The sequence below is a fragment of the Chiloscyllium punctatum genome, chromosome 3, assembly GCF_047496795.1.
Source record: "Chiloscyllium punctatum isolate Juve2018m chromosome 3, sChiPun1.3, whole genome shotgun sequence".
Classification (NCBI taxonomy): Eukaryota; Metazoa; Chordata; class Chondrichthyes; order Orectolobiformes; family Hemiscylliidae; genus Chiloscyllium; species Chiloscyllium punctatum.
In genome coordinates, this window is record NC_092741.1 from 41737923 (window position 1) to 41765619 (window position 27697).

General features: G+C 39.7%; 1 protein-coding gene across 1 annotated transcript in view; it reads right to left on the reverse strand.

Moving 5' to 3' along the window:
* Window positions 1-27697, reverse strand: part of cdc40 (cell division cycle 40 homolog (S. cerevisiae)) — a 126346-nt gene that overhangs the window by 57252 nt on the left and 41397 nt on the right. The window contains exons 4-8 of the mRNA XM_072552001.1: window positions 23823-23912; window positions 16947-17086; window positions 13832-13928; window positions 8240-8379; window positions 1689-1763 (exon numbers count right to left, since the gene is read on the reverse strand). Coding sequence (XP_072408102.1) covers window positions 1689-1763; window positions 8240-8379; window positions 13832-13928; window positions 16947-17086; window positions 23823-23912 — 542 coding nt within the window. The remainder of the gene's footprint in view (window positions 1-1688; window positions 1764-8239; window positions 8380-13831; window positions 13929-16946; window positions 17087-23822; window positions 23913-27697) is intronic.

A 27697-nucleotide genomic window follows, 5' to 3' on the forward strand; every position in this document is an offset into this window, starting at 1 on the left:
TAGGGAGAAACATTGAAATAGATCAATTTATCGGGGGACAGTTTTAAGATAAAAGGGCAGAAGGTTTATAGAGGATTTGAGGAAAATCATTTTCACTCAGGAGAGTTGGGTATCTGGAACTCACTGCCTGAAATGGTAGGAGTCAGGAATGTTTGATATTTAATAACTTTAGTTGAACACTTGAAACACAATAGCACGTAAGGTTATGGGCTAAATGCTACAAAATGGGACGAGAATAGATGTTGATTATCAGTACAAAAGGTATCGATGGGCAAAAGGGCCCTTCTCTTGTGTAAAAGCTATGATTCTATACTCTGTGCCATCACACTTTCTGTTTAAAGTTAAGTCACGTGCCAGAATTTCCTCTAAATGAACATCAGAAAAGTGAAATGTTATTTTGAGTACCTAATAAATTCTGTTCTCTTGCAATTTACATGATTTTCTCCCTGGCTGATCATTCAGCCTGATTCACACTATAAGCGAGCAGGACACAGTGTTTGAACAGAAACTTGGAAATTGCTTTTCCTGTCATGCATCCACCTTTGCAAGATCCTTATGCTTCTATTCCTTTTCAATTCCATTATCACTGTGAATTTACTGCAACATGCTGACTCCAGACTTGAGTTCTTTAATGTCTTCTATGCTAGACTCTTCATCTACAAAATTCTGTATGATTCAACATTCCACTGTATCCACCCCGAACTAAAGTGCAGTAGTTCGTACTCATCCTTTAACAATATCCTTGTAAATCTACACTGATACTTGTTTCCAAGGCACTGAAGTCAAAATTGCCACCTTGCACTCAGTTACCTTCAAGACCTCACCCCACTCTTACACCTCTTTCCATATTCCAAACCTGGTTTTCCATTCCATCATTAAGCAACTCATCTCTCCCCTCCACGATTCTTTCACTAAATTCATGCATCTCTTTCTCTACAACTTCACAGTTTGTCAACCCAAGTATGCTTTAGGCACCTTGCCCAAGTTTATTACCACAGCTTAGAATCAAATCTTTTCTTCCTCTATGAAGCAGCGCTTGTTACTTTAAATATTATCTTATATTATATAGAAGCAAATTGTAGTTATTAATTTGGAAGGAATTGAATTATGTTAAATTGTGTAGCCAATTTTATGTGTTTTTATTGAAATCACTGACTCAAGCAGAGATTACTTTCAAAATACCAACATTAATACCATATAAAAGTTAGATGCCAAGAGACAGCTATCTTTATAGCTGCAGAAAGTCTACATTGAAATAAAATAACTTCCCCATGCAAAATTAAGAGAGTTGAAATTAACAGCAGCAGACATGAAGGAGCTGTGGAAGGTTGGAATCTAATCTTTGTTAGGAAGTTCAAAGAAGTTGCTCTCATGGCTTCTATAATGCAACTACCTTATAGTACACACAATGTTTCCTTGAATAATCACAATTCATATTCATATCAAAATTACATACATAAATACCATGGAAATAAACAAGGGCACAGGGGAAGATTTACTTCAAAAATATTCTTTATTTGATTTTCAGGTGACAAAATGTTCAAAGCTCATAGTCATTTTCAGAGATGATTTCTGAACCTATCAGTTATATTATTTGGCTGCAATGACTCTCAAATCTCTATCTCTAACCTAGATACACCCTAGATAAATGACATGACAAACTGTGAAGCAGTGCAGTAAATCTTTACCTTGATTTTACAGTCCATGGAACAGGACAAAAGCAAGTGACCAGATGTTGGAAATAATCGAATAGCACTGACACCCTGAAACATAAAAAGATTGAAAATTACTTCAGTAGCCAATATCAAACTAAGACTAAAATTGCCAGGATTAGGTTTATTTTCCTGCTTTTTATTTATGATTTAATTAGGAAATTTTCCGTAATGTACAAGTCTTCACCATAATAGTTGGGATTTTCTCATGTCTCATGTACAGTGAATGCTTTAAAAACATCATTTACAGGATATGGAATTTGCTGGTTGTGCCAGCATTTATTACCATTTCTAACTGCTCTTAAGAGGATGGTTGTAAGCTGTGCACAAAAATCTTCTTAATGTCACATACAGTGAATAGATTTGGCTGCACATCTGTATTTATGATGGTGTGAACATCAAGAGGATTATTTCTAATCTGCATTTACTTCTGATACCTTCTCACATTTATTGGCATATGTTATTTTTTAAGTGGATTCCCAACCTTTCACGTTGATTCACATTATATCTGATAGCAGAACTCAAGAACATAACCATATCCTCTCATTATTTAGTTCCTGACATGTGCCTTCTGTCTTCACTACCTTTTTGAAAGTGTACTAAGGAAATATTGACTAATACAAGGCAGGTATACTTCTGTACAATCTCTACCTTGAACAAAGCACCATATGATAGACATTGCAGTACTGGATTTAAGATACAGACAGCAAGTAAAGTGTGGTTGTGAGAAAAGGTGCTCCATCTCAGCCCCGGATTAGACTGGAAATGGATCGCACACACTAAAAAACGGAAATAGCTGGAGAAACTCAGCAGCATCTAACGGAAGAAAGCAGATTTAATGTTTCGAGTCTGGTAACTGTTCATCAGAACTCTTAGCAGCTAGGATATGTGGTATTTATGCTGAAGAGAGACAGAGATATAAAATGGGTAGGTAAACAAGGAGATTATAGATAGCAGGTCAACACAGATGAAAAGCTGAGTACGTGTTAATAACAGACAAAAGTGAGGAATTGGGTTCCATTCTGTCTTCACTTTTCCACTCATCTTAACCCCTCTCCCTAACATAAGCTTCAGGGTGTCTGTAGAATGAAACACAGTCACATAGTTGAGGATCATTCGATATGTTGAGGAAACTGGAGTCAGATGACCGCAAGGTTTCACTTCAAGGATGTGCGCAAACCATGATGAAGGCAACTGGGAGTCACTAGCTGATGAAATTATAGTGCATCAAGACAACCAGAGGCTCGAACATCTTGGATAAAAGATGTCAGTGCCAAAAGTAACAGCCCACATTGTCACTTGGCAACTTCCTTTAGGGCATCTGTGGCAGAATCTGCCTCTTGAGAAATGGCATTCACAGCCAACAATAAGGGTGCCCAAATGAAGATACACCACCTAAATAGACTGTACGCTGCATATCAATCATCTCTCCCAGATGGAAGCATACCATAATCTGTTTGTGAGGTTGATGTTACTGTTCATCAAACAAAGAAAAGAGATGGTTAGAACTCCATATATACTTCAGCCTTGATTTAACAATGCAGACCATTTTGAACTTGAACAAACTGTCAGCATTGAGAGTGTGAGGGCACGCTTTAGAGATCACACATGGCATTTGCCAGGCATAGTATGAGTGTACTAAACTTTTCATTTCCTAGCCCTCAGCAGCATCAGACCCCAATTTCAAAGGCAATGGGTATCTTCAAATGAGGTTCCATTGCTACCCCACCCATGCCTAGGTTTGTATACTGTTCTCTCCAACTGGTAAATGTCCTGCTTATTACAGGGGTAATAGCAGTGGTGATAGGATGGGAGGCCGGAAAACCATCAATGGACCTTCCTGCCATAAACCTAAATTGAGGTGAAGACTGAATAGTGGTGGGGATACAACCATTATCATTACACTGCAAAACCTGCCATGTTAGAGGGCATTAGATCTCCCTCCTTGAAAGGCATCTCCATTATTTTATTCCCCCCATTTCTCAAACTACAAGCCAACTGTGGATATGACATACACTGCTTTCTTATGTCATGGAAAGAGACTTCAATTGGTGTCTCTCCTATCCTCTCAGTCACACTTTTGATGCTGCATTAGTTCTTCCAAACTCAAACATAAAAAAAAACAATTGCGTCTAATGCATTTTGTTTCTCCTTGCTTGCTAACAAAATTATCAAGTTGCTTAACAGTAGCACATCATTGCTCAGCACAGATGGAAATATCAGCTTAGATGGACATGATTTCTAAACAAAAAAGTTTAGAATTATATATAACACTGAAGGCACTCCAGATAACAAAACAAATATAATAAACATTGTGCTTTGTCATAAATAGATCCAAAGCTCTCAAAAGCATTTTCTAGTTAATCGGAAGACTGAAAATTAATGTTTGAGTGGCAACGTGTTGCAGTAAATGATAACGATCTGACTAGTTACCTGGTTGACAGCAAGGGTGAATAGCTACAGTCAAAATCAGTAACTTTGGAAATGGCAAAAATCTGGGAGTTTTTGATTGACCCTGTTTCTGTTTTCAGAGGGAGCTTAACAAGACAAATGGTTGCTTCTCATTCGCTACTACAGAAATTCCACTCTGTGGTTCAGAATGCTACTGAAACATCTCGAGTAGAGTGCACTGTAATTGGAGGAGTTGGCTCAGATCAGAACATTTGCTTGATGTTCCTACGTGGATATTTAGATATAAACTGTACTTCTGTTCATTGATGCATTTTGGAAGAAGGTCCAAAAGCAGTTCAGAAAGAGGGGAAATCAAGGGAGGCAGAGAGAAAAAGAGACGGAAAGTGTAATTTCATTATATAATGATGAAAATGCCATGTTCAGAGTAGGATCACTTTGGCTGGCTGCCTGCCTGACTGGGAATTGTAGCCCATTGCCATAGGCTGTGAGGATGGGTGAAGTTAAAACAATATCATTACTGTACCAAAAACACACTGTAATGTTCAAATTGCAAAACTGTTTCCAATAAACTAGTAGGACAACATTGTGACAAATAAATTGGTGAATAATACCAGATTGAGTTGTACATTTTGTAAAGTTTAATTTTATAAACAACATCAAACAACCTTCCACTATCACTGAATTAATACACTATTATGATGTGCAACACTGAACTGCATAGACAGCCCCAGGTTTTATTGTTATTCTGCACTAAATTAAGTTAAGTTATCTCAGTCACATCATTGGCAAGGACACATAACAGACCTCGGGCAAGAAAGTTCAGCCAAACATATCATTTGTAACTTCTATCAAATGAGCTCCATTGGAAGTCGTGACAAGGATAGATCAGGCTTAGTGATGATGTCCTAGAGGTTATCAACATTTACTGCACAGACTTATTCTGGTAAAAGTCGGACAGTGCTAAGAACACAGACACAGAGACATTAAAAAAAGATGTATCGTCTGAAAAGCAAAAACAACAAAAAATCAAATCAGAAAAGCAAAAGATGGAAAAATAAATTAATCATTTTGAAGAATCTCAAATATCACTGGGCACTCACCTTTACTTCACACTTTTCTTTAAATTTTCTTCCATCTCCAAATAAGATGTTGGTATGATCAGCAAGTTTGTAGATGACACAAAGATTGGTAGAGTAGCAGAAAGCATAAGGGACTGATAGAGAATACAGGAGGATATAGTTAGACTGGAGAGTTGGGTGGAAAAGTGGCAGATGGCTTTCAATCCAGACAACTGTGAGGTGATGCATTTAGGCAAGTCTAATTCTAGAGTAAATTCTACAATGAACGGAAGAGCCTTGGGAAAAGTTGATGGGCAGAGAGTTCTGGGAGTGTCGGTCCATTGTACCCTGAAGGTTGCTGCACAGGTGGATAGAGTGGTCAAGAAGGCATATAGAATGCTTGCCTTCATTGGACGGGGTGTAGAGTATAAGAGCTGGCGAGTCATGTTAACATTGTACAAGACATTGGTTTGGCCACATTTAGAATACTGTGTACAGTTCTGGTCGCCACATTACCAAAAGGATGTGGCCACTTTGGAGAGGGTGCAGAGAAGGTTTACAAGGATGTTGCCTGGTATGGAAGGTGCTGGCTATGAAGAGAGGTCGAGTAGGTTAGGTTTACCTTCACTAGAAAAAAGGAGATCGAGGGGGGACCTGATTGAGGTTTACAAAATCATGAAGGGTACAGACAGGGTGGATAAAGACAAGCTTTTTCCCAGAGTGAAGGATTCAATGACGAGACGTCATGCTTTCAAGGTGAGAGGTGGAAAGTTTAAGGGGGATACACGAGGCAAGTACTTCACACAGAGGGTGGTGGATGTTTGGAATGCATTGCTAGCAGAGGTGGTAGAGGTTGACATGGTAGATTCATTTAAGATGCTTCTGGACAGATGCATGAGTAGGTGGGGAGCAGAGGGATACAAATGCTTAGGAATTGACCAACAGGTTTAGACAGTATATTTGGATTGGCTCAGGCTTGGAGGACCAAAGGACCTGTTCCTGGGCTGTAATTTTATTTGTTCTAAGTAATTATGATTTGCCATCCTTGGTTCAATAGTACTACTTTCTGATCATAATGGATTTAACCCCTATTCCAAACATCTGGATACATAACCACAACTGGCACTTGAATACAAGAGGTACCCTGGAAGAGCTGAATTTTGGTTGGGACAAAATGGAGACTTTTCTGCCCTCTTCAATGAATATTAAAAAATTGTATTCCATGATTCAATAACGTATTGGAAAATTTCTCGTGTCCTGGGAATATTTATTCTTCAACCAACATATTAGAACCTAATTTTTTTGATTGTTTATATGTGAGACAGTGATATGTGAAAATTCAATGCTGCGTTTCTCAGCATTGCTTCAAAAGATTATAATTCATTGGCTATAAAGTACGATGGGATACCATAGGGTGGAGAAAAGTACTATATAAATGTAAGTTCTTTATTTCTTATCAAGTAAATGATGAACTACTGTTCTTCAAATGTAAATTAACAACTTCAAACAGAACAGTAAAAACATGCCTCATGAATTCTGTACTTAAACACTAAACTATAAAACCAGCAGGGTAATAAAGGTGCAGCTCAGATTTCACTGTGATGTAGCTGAGCTGATTTATATGCTTATAAATGCAAATATGGACGTTTCAAGGCAGAAGACTGGTGGTTTGTTACAAAATTACATACAAAACAAATTTAAATGGTCAATTAAAGGAAATTGTCACAATAAAGGACAAACAATCTAAAAGATGCCAGTGAGATCCGGAAGAGAATCTCTTAACAAAGTAAGGATGCATTAAAATTGGCAAACAAAAATCGAGAGAACAAACATAAAATATAGGCATGTCTGTAAATAAGAAAGAAACTCAACTCCTCACTATGGATGAGAGAGATGACTGTGTGGACATGGTACCATAGAGTAAAGGTAGAGGGTCTATCAGTACAAATTAGCTTTGCAACAAACCTGAAGGGATTGACCCAGTTTCAGGTTACAGTTGAACATTAATGGCAATGCTGCAAAGAAGCTGCAGATAGCTTTGCTGTAGATCATAGATCATAAGATCATAGATTGCAGCATTGCCATTCTGCTGGGTTTTTAAAAAAGAATTTGTGACTTCATGCCAGCATTTGTTGCCCATCCTGAATTGAACTAAGCCACTTGCTACACCATTTCAGACAGCAAATAAGAGTCAACCACATTATTGTGACTCTGCAATCTCACATAGGCTAGGTCAGATCAGGACATTAGTGAATCAGTTTATTTTACAATTGATGATAGCTTCAAGGTTACTGAGACTACCCTTATATTCCAGATTAATTGAATAAATTGAATCGCTGCAGTGGTGGGATTTGAATTCACATCCTAAGAGCATTGCGATTGTTAGCTCCATGTCTTTACCATTATATCACTATCTCCTCATATAAGAAATGCTCCCCATATTCGACCTAGGTGTGGCAAGGCCTGTAGAAATTGTGACTTTTGGCTGAATATAGACAATCCAGATCTCTGATCACCCTGGCATGGATTGGCCACAAAAGGATGGCATACTGTGACTCAACCTTTTAGAGGAAGCATCCAAAAGGGATGTTTGTTAAACTATAGTGTAGATTAGTGAATTAAAACAATTGGCACAAATGCTCCAAGTTTCAACAGAAGATTAAAACAAAATAACATAAATGGTTGAGAAATGTTAGAAATATGCTTCTCTTTCCATTACTGTGACTTTCAGTAATGTCCAAGTTAAACCAGGTAATCCTGCACACCCATTTCAAATGTCTAACAGTATATACACCAGGAAACAAAAACAATATCTGAACAAAAAAAGCTGTCAGCCATTTCAGTTGCTTCTACCCAATGGAGATGCAATGGGTCACCATCCACTTCCTACTTTCATCCAAATACTATGAATTGTATTTCTGCAAAACTCCAGATTAAGATATCTGAAGTAAACCCCAAAAGAACAACTAAAGATATAACTACACATGCAGTTGTGAGTTTAAAATTATTACTTTGGAAATATAACAAGATGTGGAACACACTAATTTGAAATGGTACCTTTGTATGTCCAGTCCATACATGCAGCTGTTTCTTGGGAAGGTAACATTTCTCAGGTGGTTGATCAGATCGTAAATTGACTCCAAGATCTTGAGGAATGTGAAGGTATGACCTTCCTTGGTAGTCATACATTTCTTTGACTATAAAAAGATGGCGTAAACCTTGTCAACATCTTATCCATTGATTAATCACAAGTTTATCAGTAAGATATATTCTTTTCAAATACAAGTAGACACAAAATTTTCTTACAGGTAAAATATGTGTTTAATAAATAGACAATGCTGAATAAAACATTAGTTGGGTCATTCTAAAAAGAAACAATTAAATCACATCGATATGCGATCCTAAAAATTTGCATTTGCATGTCTGTGATGCAAACTCAATGCACTTGCAGTGACTTACTCTCTGTTAATTTATAATGTGGAACGTAAGATTCAGTACATGAATGTAAGACTGATAGAGTCATAGAGGTGTACAGCGGGAAACAGACCCTTCGGTCCAACCCGTCCATGCCAACCAGATATCCCAACTCAATCAAGTCCCACCTGCCAGCACCTGACCCATATCTCTCCAAACCCTTCCTATTCATATACCCATCCAAATGCCTCTTAAATATTGCAATTGTACCAGCCCCACCACTTCCTCTGGCAGCTCATTCCATACAGGTACCACCCTCTGCGTGAAAAAGTTGCCCTGTAGGTCTCTTTTATATCTTTCCCCTCTCACCAGAAACCTATGCCCTCTAGTTCTGGACTCCTCAACGCCAAGGAAAAGACTTTGCCTATTTACCCTATCCATGCCCCTCATAATTTTGTAAACCTCTATAAGGTCACCCTTCAGCCTCTGACGCTCCAGGGAAAACAGCCCTGGCCTGTTCAGCCTCTCCTTATAGCTCAAATCCAACACTGGCAACATTCTTGTAAATCTTTTCTGAACCCTTTCAAGTTTCACAACATCTTTCCAATAGAAAGGAGAACAGAATTGCACACAAATGTCCTGTTCAGCCGCAACATGACCTCCCAAATCCTGTACTCAATGCTGGAGCCAATGCTATTTTATGCTAGGATACAGGTTATCTATACCATGTACATTTCTTAAAACGCTGTATTGTATTTCAATTAAATAAGTATTGTCTATTCTCGTCTACAGCCTTTCATAAAAAAAACTGCATCCTCAGCAAATATAAATTTAATTTAGTTTCTCTAAGCTGATTACAGTACAATCACAGTAACCAACAGTTACAAAATCACTTTAAAAGGTACAGTAAGACAAAATTAAAATACTAAACCTCAGGAAAATTGGGCAGACACTGACCTTTCACTTCTGTGATTTTGCTTGAAATCCAGTTCAAATTGATTGTAGGGACCTTGTGTGAAATGACTCTGTTTCAGAGAACACCTCTGGGACACCCGCACCAACCAACCCAACTGCCCCATGGCTGAACACTTTAACTCCCCCTCCCACTCCGCAAGGACATGCAGGTCCTTGGCCTCCTCCATCGCCAGACCATGGCAACACGACACCTGGAGGAAGAGCGCCTCATCTTCCGCCTAGGAACCCTCCAACCACAAGGGATGAATGCAGATTTCTCCACCTTCCTCATTTCCCCTCCCCCCACCTTATCTTAGTCCCAACCCTTGGACTCAGCACCGCCTTCTTGACCTGCAATCTTCTTCCCAATCTCTCCGCCCCCACTCCCTCTCTGGCCTATCACTCTCACTTTAACCTCCTTCCACCTATCGCATTTCCAATGCCCCTCCCCCAAGTCCCTCCTCCCTACCTTTTATCTTAACCTGCTTGGCACACCCTATTCATTCCTGAAGAAGGGCTTATGCCCGAAACGTCGATTCTCCTGCTCCTTGGATGCTGCCTGACCTGCTGCGCTTTTCCAGCAACACATTTTTCAGCTCTAATCTCCAGCATCTGCAGTCTCACTTTCTCCTGAAATGACTCTATCCAATCTACAGCATACTTAGGAGTGCAAAACTGTTCTTAATCTTACTCAGAGGCCACAGGGCATCTGGCATAGAAATGGGAAAAAAATGCACACAGTGCATTGGGGGCTGTTCTTTCTAGGTTAGTGGATGATGGATGTTGTTGATGCAGAATAGAAAGCTCAAGTCTATACCCTGTATGGTATTTGTGTTTCTAATGTTGACAATCTGTGCCTGAAATTAAAAATTTCATCAATAATATCTCTCACCTATTAAGCATAACCTCTCATTAATTTCGAGTCATTGCTTTCAGAAACTTCAAAATAATCTACCAGAGTTAGTTGTTTAACAGTAGAAGTTTAAAAAAACAGCAGCCAAAACTTCTAAGTTTCCAGCAATCTGCAAAGATGTTTCCTCTGAAATTCTGATCTTAAACCAGCATTTAAAAGTATGTAAGAAGTTAACTAAAATTTCTTACACTCTTGCCTAGTTAACTTCAACAGCAGGAAGCAAAAAAATCATTCTGCCTTTGGAATTGAGATCACACTGTTTCTGAACTGCATTTTTATGGTTTCACATTATTTTGATTATATTCAAATGAAGGTAATTCTATGATTTAAGCTCCCAAGCCAAAATAAGCAATTGGTGGTCATCTTATTTTTTGCAACATGTCTATGTTTAGTATAAATGCTGAATCGCATCAGTGTAACTTTTCCCTCTGTTGCAAATGCAGCAAAGTGAAACATTGTACAAACTGTATGAATGCTTTAACTGCTCATTCAGAACTGAATGGCTGCATGGACCAGCACTATAAAGAAAATGAGAAGGAAAAATGAAAGATAAATTAACTTATAAAGGAGTAAAACAAATTAAGATAATATTAATAGTTGTCAGAACAGACAACATCACTTATAGTTTACAATAATCAACATCCTTTATCACTTTGCATCCCACTATCTCAGCTTCAAATTATATCGCTATTCCTTCACTGTGGCTGCATCAAAATCCTGGAATGTCCTCTCCAGGAGCATTGTGGATTAACTCCCTCCCCAACATTACTGTGGGTACATCTTTCATTCATGTATTGCAGGAGTCCAAGAACATTTAGATTCATTGTGGAGAATCAGTGATGCTGAGGTCATGAATAGCACACTCAGTGAATGGTCACACAGTTGAACAGGCAGAAAGAGCATGGGTGACCACCGGCAGAGTAGAGAACGGCAGGTGGTACAGGAGTCCAATGTGGTCATCCACTATTGGATACAGTATTTTAGATACGATTCAGGATGATGACTGTGCAAAGGAAAGCCGTGACAGCCAAGTTCATGGTACCATGAGTGGGTCTGCTGAACAAGAGGGGAAGAAGAATATCAGCAGGGCTCACATGGTAAGTTGATCAGACAGGCATTCCTGCAGCCACGAAAGAGACTCCAGGATTTTATGTTGTCTCTCAGGTGTCAAGGTCAGAGATGAGACTAAGTGGCCGAAGGACATTCGGAAAGGGTAGGGCAAACAGACATGGATTGTGGCAAATATTGCTCCAGCGTGGGTAGCAAAAGGGATGAGGTCTTGAAAGTAGAATTTAGGGAACGAGGAGGTAGGTTAAAGAACAGAACCCAAAAGTCAATTCCCAGATTACCTCCGGTGTTACGTGTGAGTGAGTATAGGAAGAGGTGGTTAGTTTAAGCGAATGAGTGGATGGAGTGACGGTGCAGGAGGGAGGGCTTTAGATTTCTGAGACATTGAGAGCTATTGTGGACAGGTTGCACCTAAACGGGACTAGCATTCTTGCACAGAGATTTACCAGTTAACTTAGCTAGGGGTGGGATCTAAAGAAATGGCCAGCAGCGGGAGATAAATTGCCAAAATTAGAAACAACAGCAAGAGAGTCAAGAAGGCAGAGACAGTCCAGGCCAGTTAAAGCACAAGGATATCTGTCAAGGTTGGATGCTATTTATTTCAATGCTAGATGTCTGATGAACAAGGCAGGTGGGTTGAAGGCACAAATTCAGACATGGGAATATAATATTATTGCTGTCATGAAGACACAGTTGGGAGGGGAGTAGGATTGGCAGCTCAATATTCTAGGATATAGGGTCTTCAGGCAAGACAGGGAAGGACCTAAAAGAGAAGAGTGTCACAATATTGCTCAGGGAATCAATTACAGTATTATGGAGGGACGTTATCTTAAAAGGCTTCTCAAATGAAGCTGCATGGATAGAACTTAAAAACCAAAATGGAGCATTGGCTAACATCATGCCACTATTAAAGAAAGATAATAAGGAAAAGCCAGGGATCCATCGACCAGTGAGCCTGACTTCGGTGGTGGGCAAGTTGTTGGAGGGAATCCTGAGGGACAGGATTTACATGTATTTGGAAAGGCAAGGACTGATTAGGGATAGTCAACATGGCTTTGTGTGTGGTAAATCATGTCTCACAAACTTGATTGAGTTTTTTTGAAGAAGCAACAAAGAAGATTGATGAGGGCAGAGTGGTGGATGTTATCTATTTGGACTTCAGTAAGGCATTCGACAAGGTTCCTCATTAGCAAGGTTAGATCACATGGAATATAGGCAGAACTAGCTACTTAGATACAGAACTGGCTTGAAGGTAGAAGACAAGGGGGTTTTGGTGGAGGGCTACTTTTCAGACTGAAGGCCTGTGACCTGATGTGCCACACGGATCGGAGCTGAGTTCACTCTTTTCGTCATTAATATTGATGACTTGAATGTGAACATAGGAGGTATAGTTCGTAGGTTTGCAGATGACACCAAATTGCAGGTGTAGTGGACAGCGAAGAACAGTACAGCAGGATCTTGATCAGATGGACCAATGGATTGAGGAGTGACAAATGGAGTTTAATTTAGATAAATGTGAGGTACTGCATTTTGAAAAGGAGAATCAGGGCAGGACTTATTCACTTAATGGTAACATCCTGGGGAATGTTGCTGAACAAAGAGACCTTCAAGTGCAGGTTCATAGTTCCTTGAAAGTGGAGTCTCAGGTAGGTAGGATAGTGAAGAAGGCATTTAGAATGCTTTTCTTTTTTGGTCAGAGCACTGAGAGATCGTGTAGCAGCTGTACAGCTCATTTGTTAGGTCACTTTTGGAATATTGTGTGTTTATACATGAGATCGACTTATAAATGAGTACATATAGTATTAAAGGATACTAGCAGGTAAAATCTCTTATCTCCCACTCGGAGTATGTTTTTAGTTACCTGCCTTAATATCTAATGCTGTTCAATATCAAATCTTATCAGAAGCATTTTTTTATATTACAGTTTATGAATATAAGCTGTTGTTGGAGAATCCTCCTTAACTATTCTTTTCATGAACAGGATTCACTGTATGTCTAAATGACATTATTAAAATGTAAATGTTTGATGTGGAAATGGAGACAATAGGTGATCTGGGAACAAGACAGAAAGAATGATAAAGAAAGAGAATATTAAAGGATATGAATTACAAGAGAGTTAGTTAAAAGTATTCCATCCCAGAGATAAACAAACTCCTTTACCTTACACTACATTCAAATAGAGTCATATCATTGATGTCAAGAAATAATACAAAAACATCAGTCAATTCTTCACCCCCAATTACCACAACTGCAACCCCCTGCATGTTTGGAAGTGTAGACAAACAAACTAAATGCATTACGGTGTAGGATTGTTTTCTCCTCTGCAGGTTTTTCATCTTCTTGTTTGCCTTTCTTTTGTCGTTTGGCTATTATCTCATTGAGTTCTTTCTGTTCTTCCTGTGGAAATAACCAAGTTTTCACATAAGAGGTCTACAGTAATACATGAAAACGTGAACTCCACTGACAACCTACTTAGTTACATTGGTTAGAAACTCTGGACAATTAGTGTCACGTACATTTACAAGGCAAGAATTTAATTTAGGGCATAAGGTGACAACCAAACTGCTTGCAGCAAGCTCAAACAATTTAGAACTGGCATTATTATTTTTCAAATTTAAAAAAACATTTAAAAAAAAATTATGTCTTGAATTTTCTGCAATGATCCTTCAATGGCTACAATTCATTTAACATTGGCATCAGATGCCAGTGAATAGAGATTAATATTGCACATCATATTGTTATGCGAGATCAAATGATCCTCAGATCCTGATCAGAGTAGGAACAGAAAAAGCATGTTGTTTTTCACATGTTTCTGAAGGCAACATATTAATTGCCTCATAGATATGTTCAAACCATAAAATGATATGTATTGAAAAGGGACTTCTGTTCTTTTTCCTAAAAGCTGAATTTTGATTCCAGTTGGGTAGTTAAGGGAGATCAACTTAAGTTATACTATATTGCAGATAGATGGGGAATGGCATTTCTGTTAAGAGTACATGAATCAAGCCATTAAAGGAGCCTCATTACAAAATATTTGTTTCCCAACTAATGTCACTTCTGCATGTTTGTTTAGTTTATTTGTTTTATTAGTCAGTTTTTTAAAAAGTAATTCATGGGATATTAGCTTTGTTGGCTGGGGCAGCAGTTATTATCCATCTTTAGTTGGCCTTGAGAAGATAGTGATATCTACAACACTCTCCACTTTCAGTAGTGTCTGACATTAAAAGTGCATTATGCATTTGAAGAGAAGAAATCACAAATAAACTGGAATACATGACTCACTGTAAATAGAAGTTGAACATATTCAAGCTTAGAGACAGGTCCTAATAATCCATTACGTTTATATCAACCAGACTCTTATTTTAATAAAGCAATTTTATAGATTTTGCCAGTAAAATATTTAGCAAATCTATATTTACACAGTTATGTCAAAATAAAAGTTTACACGCTATTTTATCAGAAATATTCACACTTCTTTTGGCAGGTTACTTGTTTTTGAGTGCAGTAGTGACAATGCTTGCTATCGACTGCATAAAGCTTTTTGACAGCATCTCTGCAGCAAAATTTAGAATACCGATCAGCAAGTGGGCAGGCACTTCAAAATTTAGAAGAACACCTGTCTTCAGGGAAATTGATTATCGCATTTTGAAAACATTACTACAGCATGATCACATAGCTGAGATTGCTGTTCAGAATTCTTTCTTCACATTGTAGGTTTTCAGTTGATGATTATGCATTTCACCATGGGTCAGGGAGAACTACTGGAAGGAGAGGACGATTTAGTCATTGCCCAATACCCCCCCTAATGGTCAAATCAAGAGCAGCAGAACATGTCCAGTCCTTCCAGCAATGAAGTTTTTCACTGAATTTTTAAAAAATTAATTGCCTTGTTAAATTAATTCCAAGATATGACAGGCAGACAGCAAAATTATACCACTAGCTATATTCAACGTGGACCTGACTCTCAACAAATATGGACAGGGTCAACTTTATACATAAAGTTGTCAATTAATGTTATTAAGTAACATAATCTCATTCCAAAATGTGCCCTTAAGTTGGGAAAATAATTATATTTTTCTAGCTTTCTGAAGGCAGTTCTTGTCAGTGTCATCATTGATAGGTAGCAGAGAGAAAATGGACCATATAAACAATCTCCATTTCCGGCGACTGACTCAATACTGACAGCCACTACAAACCCACCGACTCCCACAGTTACCTGGACTACACCTCCTCCGACCCTGCCTCCTGTAAAAACGCTATCCCTTATTCCCAATTGCTCCACTTCCGCCGTATCTGCTGCCAGGAGAACTAATTCCACCACAGAACATTCCAGATGACCTCCTCCTTCAAAGATCGCAATTTCCCCTCCCACATGGTCGACGCGCCTTCTGGTGCATCTCCTCTACTCCCCACTCCTCCAATCACAACAAGAACAGAACCTTGCCCCTTCCCCCCCCAACCCTGAATACATCGTAACACCTCTGCCATTTCTGCCACCTACAAACAGACCGCACCACCAGAGATATACTTCCCTCCCCATCCCTATCTGCGTTTTGGAGAGACCATTCCTTCCGCAACTCCCTTGTCAGGTCCTCAGTCCCCCACCGACCCACCTTCCCTCGTCACCACAAGAAGTGCAAACCCAGCACCCACACCTCCCTCCTGACATCCGTCCAAGGCCCCAAAGGATCCTTCCACATCTGATAGAAATTTACCTCCATTTCTACACGTCAGCTACTGAATCTGTTGCAACTGATGTGGTCTCCTTTACATTGGGGAGACAGGATGCCAACTTATTGATCATTTCAGAGAACATCTCTGGGACACCCGCAATAACCAACCCCACTGCCCTGTGGCTGAACACTTCAACTCCCCCTCCCACTCCGCCAAATACATGGAGGTTCTGGGCCTCCTCCATTGCCATACCCTAACCACCTGACGCCTTGAGGAAGATTGCCTCATCTTCTGCCTTGGGACCCTCCAACCACACGGGATCAATGTGGATTTCACCAGATTCCCCATTTCTCCTCCCCCGACCTTACCCAATCCAAACGCTCCAGCTTGGCACCGCCCTCTTGAACGGTCCTACCTGTCCATCTTCCTTCCCACCTATCTGCTCCACCCTCCTCTCCCACCTATCACTTTCACCCCATCTTCATCTATCTATCGCATTCCCAGCTACCTTGCCCGCACCACCCCAGCCCCAACCCCCTCCCATTTATCTCTCTCTCAGTCCCCTTGGCCCTCAAGCCTCATTCCTGATGAAAGGCTTTTCCCAAAACGTTGATTCTTCTGCTCCTCAGATGCTGTCTGACTGGCTATGCTTTTCCAGCACCACACTCTTCGACATGTAAACCTTAAAGTTCTGCAAACTTTTCCTTCTTTGCAAATGCTAAAATAAGTAGATCAACGAACCTCTGAAGGTTTGGCCACATCCTTTTCATCCACATACTTAGCCCAAGGCCCCTGAAAACCATCAATATTTGCTGGGTCAGGTTCTTTTAATTTCTTTCGTTTTTCTGTTTTCTTTTTACCAGATTCAAATACTGTAAGGCCTGTATGAGTTTAAATGAATAACAAAGACAAGTTAGCACATACCAACTAGACATAGTAAATCCACATAAACTAACATGGGATGTTTCAAAATTGCACATAACATTCAGCAATGTTTAAAATTCATTGTTATGCAAGTACAAAGTAAGGATTAAATTGGAATATCAGCAGCAAACCAAAGCAAATAAAAACTGGATATCATTTCATCACATGCCTAATCCCATTAGAATAAATTATATTAAGTAGAGAGAGAGAGAGAGAGAGAGAGAGAGAGAGAGAGAGAGAGAGAGAGAGAGACCGACCCAGAGTCACGAGTAGAATAATCATTTCAGCTGGGATGCAGAAGGTGCTATTGGCTCCTCTCAGCCAGGAATCATCACCTTACTACATGTATTTCTGAAAGGTGCTTTAGAAGCAAAGTACTGCCATCTTTGTTACACTGATTTCTTCAAAACAGTACTAAACAGCAAAAATGATTTTAAAATGTTTATAACGTTAAGTATGCAGTACGTACAGTACTGAGTGCCCCCTGCCTGACAGTAAATAAACTACAATTAAAAGAAAGATACAATATCAACATTTCATTTAAACAAGTCATATCAAGCTTAAGGCAATTTTCTGTTTGTAATGCAATGGGACATTAATTACACACTTTGGAATCTATTACTGAAACCTTGACGCATTACACAAAAATAAATAAATCAGAACACAATAAATTTGACTGGCGTTTCATTTCTTGAATTGCACCAGTCTTTTCTAGATCTGAAATGCATTGACACAAGAATAAATTTGCTTCCAAGTAAGCTAGCTTTGCCCCAAATAGCTATATCCTGGTTTTAATTTGTTACGTACACACTAATTATGCAAACTGGAATAATTCAATTTCCACAGCAATCCAGTTTGTCAATGACAGCAAAAACACAACAAATTTTCTTTGCAAAATCAAATTAATGTTGTTTCAATAGTGATAATCAAGTATCTGCTAGAATTGTATTCAAGTAGAAATTTGAATTCTCAAATAAAAACAAAAATAAGACATTGTAGTTCATTTTAAAACAATTGTCCGGAATGAAGGGTATTTAAATGCTGTGCTAGCTGCAGATGGGCATTTAGGAGGGTATTTCAATTTTAAAAATTACTTGATTTTTCCAATAATAATGTTAAAAAGATTGAATTATGTTCAACAGTTACGGGTCCGGAATGTTGTCCATGTCAAGCATTCGAGACCTACATCTATCACTTCCACCTCAGTTATAGTATGTTCTTAGCCCAACTAAACTCCTCAGTTCCAATCTTGCAGGAGCATCCCTTACACCAGCAGCATAAAATTTATTTTTATCATTTCCTGCACCAGCCATACATGTCTGATCAATCGATGGTCAATTTCAATGGAGTTGTAGAATCTGGGCTGGATTTGTCCCAGGTTTCAGATGTAAAATGCCTGTATATAACCACTGCATTATCCTGCTTGTGTTGGCTTTTCGTAAAACTATTGAGAATTTTATGAAACTATTGAAGATGGTTTTGGCAATTGCCCCATTCATTTTCAAAGTGATACATATCAACTTTGTGATGTTTTTATGTTTGCTAGTCATTGCTGAGTGGCACTTACGTACATGTATAAAAGATCATAGTCAACCACATAGATCGGAGTGGGTCTGAAGTCACATGTAGGCGAGATCAGGGAAGGATAGCAGATTTCCTTCCTTAAAGCTCATTAGTGAATCAATATCATTCATACCTGGCTTGATGGTAATGGTGAAGTGCAAGAGATACTGCAAGGGTACAAATTAGTCAGAGTTATAGAGATGTACAGCACGGAAACAGACCCTTCGGTCCAACCCATCCATTCCGACTAGATATCCCAGCCCAATCTAGTCCCACCTGAGAGCACCAGGCCCATATCCCTCCAAATCCTTCCTAATCATATATCCATTCAAGTGCCTCTTAAATGTTGCAATTGTACCAGCCTCCACCACTTCCTCTGGCAGCTCATTCCATACACGTACCAGCCTCTGCATGAAAACATTGCCCTCTTAGGTCTCTTTTATATCTTTCCCCTCTCACCCTAAACCTATGCCCTCTAGTTCTGGACTCCCTGACTCCAGAGAAAAGACTTTGCCTATTTATCCTATCTATGCCCCTCATAATTTTGTAAACCTCTATAAGGTCACCCTTCAGCCTCCGACGGTCCAGGGAAAACAGCCCCAGCCTGTTCAGCCTCTCCCTATAGCTCAAATCTTCCAACTCTGGCAACATCCTTGTAAATCGTTTCTGAACTCTTTCAAGTTTCACAACATCTTTTTGATAGGAAGGAGACCAGAATTGCATGCAAAATATTCCAACAGTGGCCTAACCAATGTCCTGTACAGCCGCAGCATGACCTCCCAACTCCTATACTCAAAACTCTGACCAATAAAAGAAAGCATACTAAACACCACCTTCACTATCCTATCTACCTGCGACTCCACTTTCAAGGAGCTAAGAAACTGCACTCCAAGGTCTCTTTGTTCAGCAACACTCCCTAGAACCGTACCATTAAGTGTATAAGTCCTGCTAAGATTTGCTTTCTCAAAATGCAGCACCTTGCATTTATCTGAATTAAACTCCATCTGCCATTTCTCAGCCCATTAGCCCATCTGGTCAAGATTGTTATAATCGGAGGCAACCCTCTTCGCTGTCCACTACACCTCCAATTTTGGTGTCATCTGCAAACTTACTAACTGTACCTCTTATGCTCGCATCCAAATCATTTATATGAATGATGAAAAGTAGAGGACCCAGCACCGATCTTTGTGGCACTCCAGTCTGAAAAACAACCCTCCCCCACCACCCTCTGTCTTTTACCTTTGAGCCAGTTCTGTATCCAAATGGCTAGTTCTCCCTGTATTCTGTGAGATCTAACCTTGTTAATCAGTCTCCCATGGGGAACCTTGTCGAACGCCTCACTGAAGTCCACGTAGATCACATCTACTGCTCTGCCCTCATCAATCCTCTTTGTTACTTCTTCAAAAAACTCAATCAAGTTTGTGAGACATGATTTCCCACGCACAAAGCCATGTTGACTATCCCTAATATGTTCTTGCCTTTCCAAATACATGTACATCCTGTCCCTCAGGATTCCCTCCAACAACTTGCCCACCATCGACGTCAAGCTCACCAGGCTATAGTTCCCTGGCTTGTCCTTATCACCCTTCTTAAACAGTGGCACCACGTTAGCCAACCTCCACTCTTCCAGCACCTCACCTGTGACTATCGATGATACAAATATCTCAGCAAGAAGCCCAGCAATCATTTCTCTAGCCTCCTACACCTGATCAGGTCCCGGGGATTTATCCACCTTTACGCATTTCAAGACATCCAGCACTTCCTCCTCTGTAAGATGGACATTTTGCAAGGTGTCATCATCTACTTCCCTACAGTCTAAATCTTCCATATCCTTTTGTGTTGGAGTACGATTCTGTTTGTGACACCCGCAGCGCCTCATGGATACCCAGTTCTGAGCTGCTAGATCTGCTTAAAGTCTATCCCATTTAGCATGGTGATAGTGCCACACAACATGATTAATAATTTATTTTTGTGGAGTGAGAGGACTGTCTTTTAAAGAGAAACTGGAGCAACAGGGCCTGTATTCTCTAGTTTCAAACAATTACTCATTGAAGTCCATTGAATAAGATAGACAGAATAGATGCAGGTTAAGATATTTCCCTTGGTGGGGGATTGGTCCACTCTGCTGTGGAATGTGCAGTTAAACATTTGTGATTGGTCGGACATAAATTGGAGTCTTGAGTTCCAAAATAACAGCAGTGACATCATATTTTTAGCAGACATTCACCATATGCAACGTAATGCTCTAAAAATATGATTTCACAGAATTATACAGCACAGGAGATCATTTAACCCACTATGTCTGCACTGGCCAACAAAAAGTCATTCAACCTAATCCCACTTTCCAGATTTGGTCTATGTCCTTAAAGGATACACTTTAAGTTCATTCTTAATTATTTTTATGAAAATGTCTACTTTTCAGACAGTGAGCTCCAGGACACCACCAACTCTAGATGAAATATTTTCTCTTAAAACCCCTCAAAAACTCTCACCTCTTACCTTAAATCCATATCCCCTGATTATGGTCCTTCAACCAAGGGGAAAACAACGTTTTTATCTCTTTTGTGTTAACACTTCAAAATTTTATAAACTTTAGTAAAACTCTCCCTTCAGCCCCTTTGTTCCAGAGAAAACAACCTTAGCTTATCCAATCCTCTATCATAACTAAAATTCTCCATTTTTGGCAACATCCTTGTAAATCTCATCTCTACTGTCCGATGCAATCACTTCTTTACTAATGTTCAATGACCAAAATAATATACAGTACTCCAGCTGAGATCTAATTAGTGTTTTATACTCCTTCAGTTATACCTTGGTGAATAAAAGCAAACATCCCACATATTTTCTTGACCAGCTTATTTACTTGTCAATTTCAGGAGTTTGCACACCATATGCATTATTTCACACTTTTCCTGACTGAACGCTAATTGCCAATGTTCAGTTCATCTGGCTAGTTCAATACATATTCTTGTAGTCATCCTCTTTCTTCTTTATTGTCAACTAAACAGCCAACGTTTGGATCAAATACAATCTTTAAAAATCAGTTCCCTTGCATTCAATAACAAATCATTGATATATGTACCAGAAAGATCAAAAGACCTAGTACTGAGCCGAGTGGAAACAGCCTTCTCATCAGGGAAAAAAAATACTCACCAAACAATAAAATGCCTTTATTTTTGTGCCTTGGCACTAATTATGGATCCAACTTGTCTACTCGTCTTGGATTCAAAGACATTTTGCTTCTGTGAACAGTCTGACATTTGAAGTGGTGATCAAATGCACTAGCCTCATTACCCAAGTTCCTGAATATTTTGAGAACGCAATCATATTTTTGACAAACAACGTTCCCCAAAGTGTATAAAGGCATCCTAGGGCATCGATGGGACCCAAAAATGGGTCCCAGGCATTCATAAATTCTGTACCATGAGTCTTTAAAACTGTAAAAGCAAGGAAAGGCCATGTTTAATTTCTGATTTTTGGTTGGAGTCTTATCTGGCAAAAAGGAAGATGGTTGTGTTTGTTGGAGGTCAGTCAGCTCAGCTCCAGGTCATCTCTGCAGGAGTTCCTCAGGATAGTATCCTAAGGCCCAATCATATTCAGCTGCTTCATCAATGACCTTCCCTCCATCAGGTCAGTCGTGGGGATGTTTGCTCATGATTGCACAATGTTCAGCACTGTTTCCAGCTCCTTAGATACTGAATCAGTCCATGCCCAAATGCAGCAAGATCTTAATAATCATAGAATCCCTTCAGTGGAGAAGCAGGCCATTCGGCCCATCAGGTCCACATCGACCCTCGAAAGAGCATTCTGCCCAGATCCATCCCTCTATCCCATCCCTGTAACCCTGCATTTCCCAGGGCTCTTGCACCTAGCCTGCACTTCCCTGGACACTATGAGCAATTTAGTACAGCCAATCCACCTAACCTGCATATCTTTGTACTGTGAGAGCAAACCCACACAGACACAGGGAGAATGTGCAAACTCTGCACAGACAGTCGCCTGAGGCTGGAATCAAACCCAGTGCCTGGCACTGAGGCAGCAGTGCTAACTGCTGAGCCACTGTGCTGCCCCAAAATCAGGCTTGTGTGCAACAGTGGTAAGTAACATTCATGGCACACAAATGAAAGGCAAGAACATTCTCCAACAGGACAGAATCTAACCATTGTCTCTTCACATTGAATGGTGTTACCATCACTGAATACCCTACTATGAACATCTAGGGGTTATCATTGATCAGAAACTCATCTGTATTTGACACAGAAATAGTTTGGTGATAAGAGCAGGTCAGAGGCTATGACTCCTGCAGTGAATAATGTACCTCCCTGACTTTACAAAGCCTGTCTAGCACTATAGAAATTCTCCAAGGCTCTTTCCAAACTCGCAATCAATTCCATCTAGAAAGACAAGGGCAGCAAATACATGGGAACACCCCAACTGCAAGTTCCTCATTATCCAACTTTGAAATATATCACTGTCCCTTCAGTATCAATGGGTCAAAATCCTGGAACTCTCTCCTTAATGGTTTTGTAGGTCTACCTACAGCACATGGATTATAATTGTTCAAGAAGGCACTTCACCACCACCTTCCCAAGAGCAACTAGGGATGCATATCAATACTGGCCCAGCTTTGCCCACATCCCATGAATGAATTAAAACAAAAAAAAACTTATGCTGAGCTACCTCCTCTCTGTTAAAGTTACAACAATTTGCAGTAGCCTTGGATTAGGTAAAGAGAAGAGAGGCCAAGGTGTTATAAGCGAACCTCTGTGTGAATAGCTGCACAGAACATGACTGGGTCAATTGCGAAGCTGTCAATTGTAAGTACATGGATGATGAGTACTTAAAACAAGGTACATAAAAGTAATTGCAACTTATGAGGGAGTCATTGCTGACGAGAAAGAAAGCCAGGTAGAGGACAGGATGGAAGCAAGAACCACAAGTACTTGTGAAATCAATAATGAAACAATATATCAGAGCATCATGCCTCAGGATGGAAAAATGAACAATAAAATTAAACTCTAATAAGCACATTTTGTTCGCTACATGCCCTTGTGACATATATCAGGCACCAAAGCAATGTAACTAAATGAAATACTTGTTATCAAAGTACATTCGAACAAAAGCATTTACCTTGATTCTTCTCAGCATCTTCCACACTACCAATATACATAGTCCCTCCTGCTCCCTCACTGTGGTCTACCGTTGGATCCAATGCATAACCTAAAATTGGAATGAATAATCTAAAATTATTTCAAAATAGGTAATTTATAGAGTGAGAAAAAGGAATTGATGGCAATGAAATAACATTTATTCATCTTCAGGATTCCCTGCAAAGTATTTATAGAAAAAGAAAGAAGGACGGAACCAGTCAGGCAGGATTTGCTGAGAGCTGCTTCAAAGAGTATTGTCCATCACCACACCAGACTTGTCACGAAGTAGGTCCTGGGAAATAAGCCATAGCACATTTACCAAGAAGAACAATTGTGAAGCAATCAAAATTAAAATTGGCCAGAATCATGTTGAGAATAGCTTTTAATCATCTTTGCTACCTATTGAATTGTTACAAAAAATAGAATTTATTTATAATTGCATGAGAACAGATTATCTATTATAATTACAGATGAATATCACAACATTAATTGAAATGAAACAAAAACATGTCAGAAATACATAATAGATACAACGGTATTTTTGAAGACAGACACCAAATTAATATTTCAGATCAATCACCTTTCAACAACAACTATGTATATAGCATCTTTAAAGAAATAAATCCTCGCATGGTACTCTAATGAAGTGTTATAAATCCAAATTTGACATCGGGCAATGCAAGGAGATATTAAAGTTTGATCAAAGATGTACCTCTTAAGGTGTATCTTAAAACAGGAAATAAAGAGATTTGGGAAAGGGATTTCTGGGCTTAGGATATCAGCAGCTGAATGTTGGAGCATTTAAAATGAAATGCTCAAGAGGATCAAATTAAAGGCGTGCGGGTATCTCAGAGCATGCAGTGGCATTCAGCTCAACTGTTACAAAGCTGTTCTTACCCTAATAACACATCACACAAAGAAATGTCTCTCAGCCTGTCTGCTAACTCTGATAATTTTAAGTAAGGTAGTTCTCCTAGAACGTTCGTTTATTAAGTGTGATTTGTCTGGAACGCGATTTGTGAATTAACAACTTTTTTTTATACAAACCAAACTCCCATTTACTGCTACGCGATTCTCACCCCCAACACTAGGTGTCGTACTTTCAAAATAAAAAATAAAAAACCAAAGAACTGCAGTTGCTGGAAATCAGAATCATAATCCGAAATTACTGGAAAAACTCAGCAGGCTTACTACTATCTCTGGAGAGAAAGAGTTTCAATGTTTCAGTTTCAGTGACTCTTCTTCGAAACAGAAGAAAATCCATACGGGGAGATATAGTACACTACACTGGGATTACTAGTGTAGTACAGAGGTTAAAGCTCTGAATGCATAGGTTCAAATTCCACCATGCAGCTGGTATTAAGTAACTAAAAACAAGCCTACTGGTGGCCATATAACTATTGTCAATTGTCAAAGAAGCCCAGTTGGTTCACTGAAGTACTTTAAGGCAGCAAATCTGTTACTGTCACCTGGTCTGACCTACAACTGACTCTGGACAGCAATATGATTAACTTTCTTTTTCATTGAAAAAGTTCCTGAATATTTTACAAAATTATACAATCACTATAATAGTGTGACAATCTTATAGTATAACAACAACAATAAAAAAACTACTCTACTTCACAAATAGAGAAAAAAGATCTATCCATACTATGATTCAATAAATAATTAAACAAAATAAACTAAATTGAATTAGATTGAACTAAGTTAAATTACAGCACTCAGCGCAGCCCCACCAAAGCTCCCCATCACTGGGAGCATCAGTTAGCATACCCGTATTTATTCGGGATTCTTCCTCTCAGGGGCACCCGGCCCGCCAGACACAGCCCTCATGGCTACACAAAGGCCCTAATCAACATGGCCGACAAGTCTGCATCGGTATGGCTCAAGAAGGGCCACCATTACCTATAAAAAAGTAACCGTTTTCTGGTGCACCATACTTGCTTTAATAAGATGTCTCCTGTGACAACAGATGAAAGAACCAAGCCAACTGTTAAATCTCTGTAATGCTTGCCTAGGTAGCATCAGAGGGAGCATTCGCATGGGACGTAATAAATGAGGAAGAACATTCATTTTGACGAGAGCTATTCGACCCAACCAAGATATTGGTAGAGCCTCTCTACACTGAAGGTCCTGTCTGATCTTCTCCAGCAAGTGCACAAAATTAGCTTTACATAATTGATCAAAGGCAGGAGTAACAAAAATGCCTAAATATAGAAAACCTCCCTGTGACCATCTAAAAGGGAATCGGATTCCGACTTCAAGTTCGGGTACTCCCACAAGATCCCCCACGGGTATGGCCTCTGACTTCATGAAGTTAATTTCATACCCTGAGAAACAGCCAAATAAATTAATCTTTTGTATTAAACAAAGCACAGATATTGTCAGCTTAGATAGAAAAAGAACTGCGTTGTCTGCATAAAGGGTGTTGTCCTCCTGACCCTATCTCTGAAGTAACTATATTGGGGTCCCTCCGGATGGCCTCTGCTAACAGCTCAATCACTAATGTAAACAGCAGCGGTGAGAGAGGGCATCCTTGTTCGCTACCTCTACCAATACTAAAATTGTCAGACCTTATACTATTGGAGATAACCGCTGCCTTAGGATCATTATATAATACTGCCACTCACCTGGCGAAACCGCCCCCCTGCCCGCTGCCCCAAAGACTAAACTGGAGATAAAAAAGGTATAGCCATTCCACTCAGTCATACGCTTTTTCTGCATCTAGGGAGACTACCTAGCTCAAACTCAACCCCTACTGACACATCTGGACCATGTTCAGTGCTCTTCTAATGTTGTTAGAGGACCTGCGACCTTTAATAAAACCTGCCTGGTCTTCCTTTACAATAGAAGGCAATACTTTCTCCAACCTCAGCGGTAATATTTTCGACAGAATTTTAAAGTCCATTTTTAGCAGCGAGATGGGCCTATACGAAACACAGTCCTCGGGGACATTCCCTCTCTTAAGAATAAGGGAGATATTAACTTCTTTCAGGGAGGATGGGAGGCAGTCCTGACTGTACGAATAATTGTACATGTCCAACATTGGCCCGGCCAACACATTTATAAATTCCTTATAAAACTTGTACTGAAATCCATCCGGGCCGGGCACTTTAACACTTTGGAGCTGCCACACCACCTCCTGTATCTCTTGGATTGTCAGAGGGGCATTCAAAAGGGACTAGATTAGAGTGGTGCTGGAAAAGCACAGCAGGTCAGGCAGCATCCGAGGAGCAGGAAAATCAATGTTTCGGGCAAAAGCCCTCAAAAGGAACGCCTGCTCCAGAGTTATGCCTGGAAGGTCCAAGTTCTTAAAAAAGGACTCAATCTTCGCAAACCTGTCCTCACAGCCTCCAATCGATACAACTCAATAGAATTTTCTAAATGCCACATTAATCTTTTTGGAATCGCAAGTAAGAGAACTAGTACATTCTCTGACGGATGTGATAGATTGGCCAGATATGCCAGGTATCTACCTGGCTTATCATCATACTTGAATAACTTCTGTTTTGCAAAGGAGATTTCCCTCTTTGCTGTCTGGGTGAGCAAAGATTTCAGAGCAGCCCTGAGGGCTATAATCCACAGCTACTTGGTCACAGACGGCCTATCAAAGTATGCCATATCAGCTGCCACCTTCAACGTGGCATCAAGCATACGCTGCTGTTCTCCCCTCTGCCGCTTCCGGGTCACCAAGTAAAAATATAATCAAACTCCTTGGCAGTCTCCCAGAGCACCGATGGGTCACTAGCCGTACCCAAATTAATATCCCAGAAAATGTTAAATTCCTGTGAAAAGTACTCAATAAGCTGTCCTTCAGACGAAAAAGACTCATGCGCCAATGCCGCAAGCCTGTCC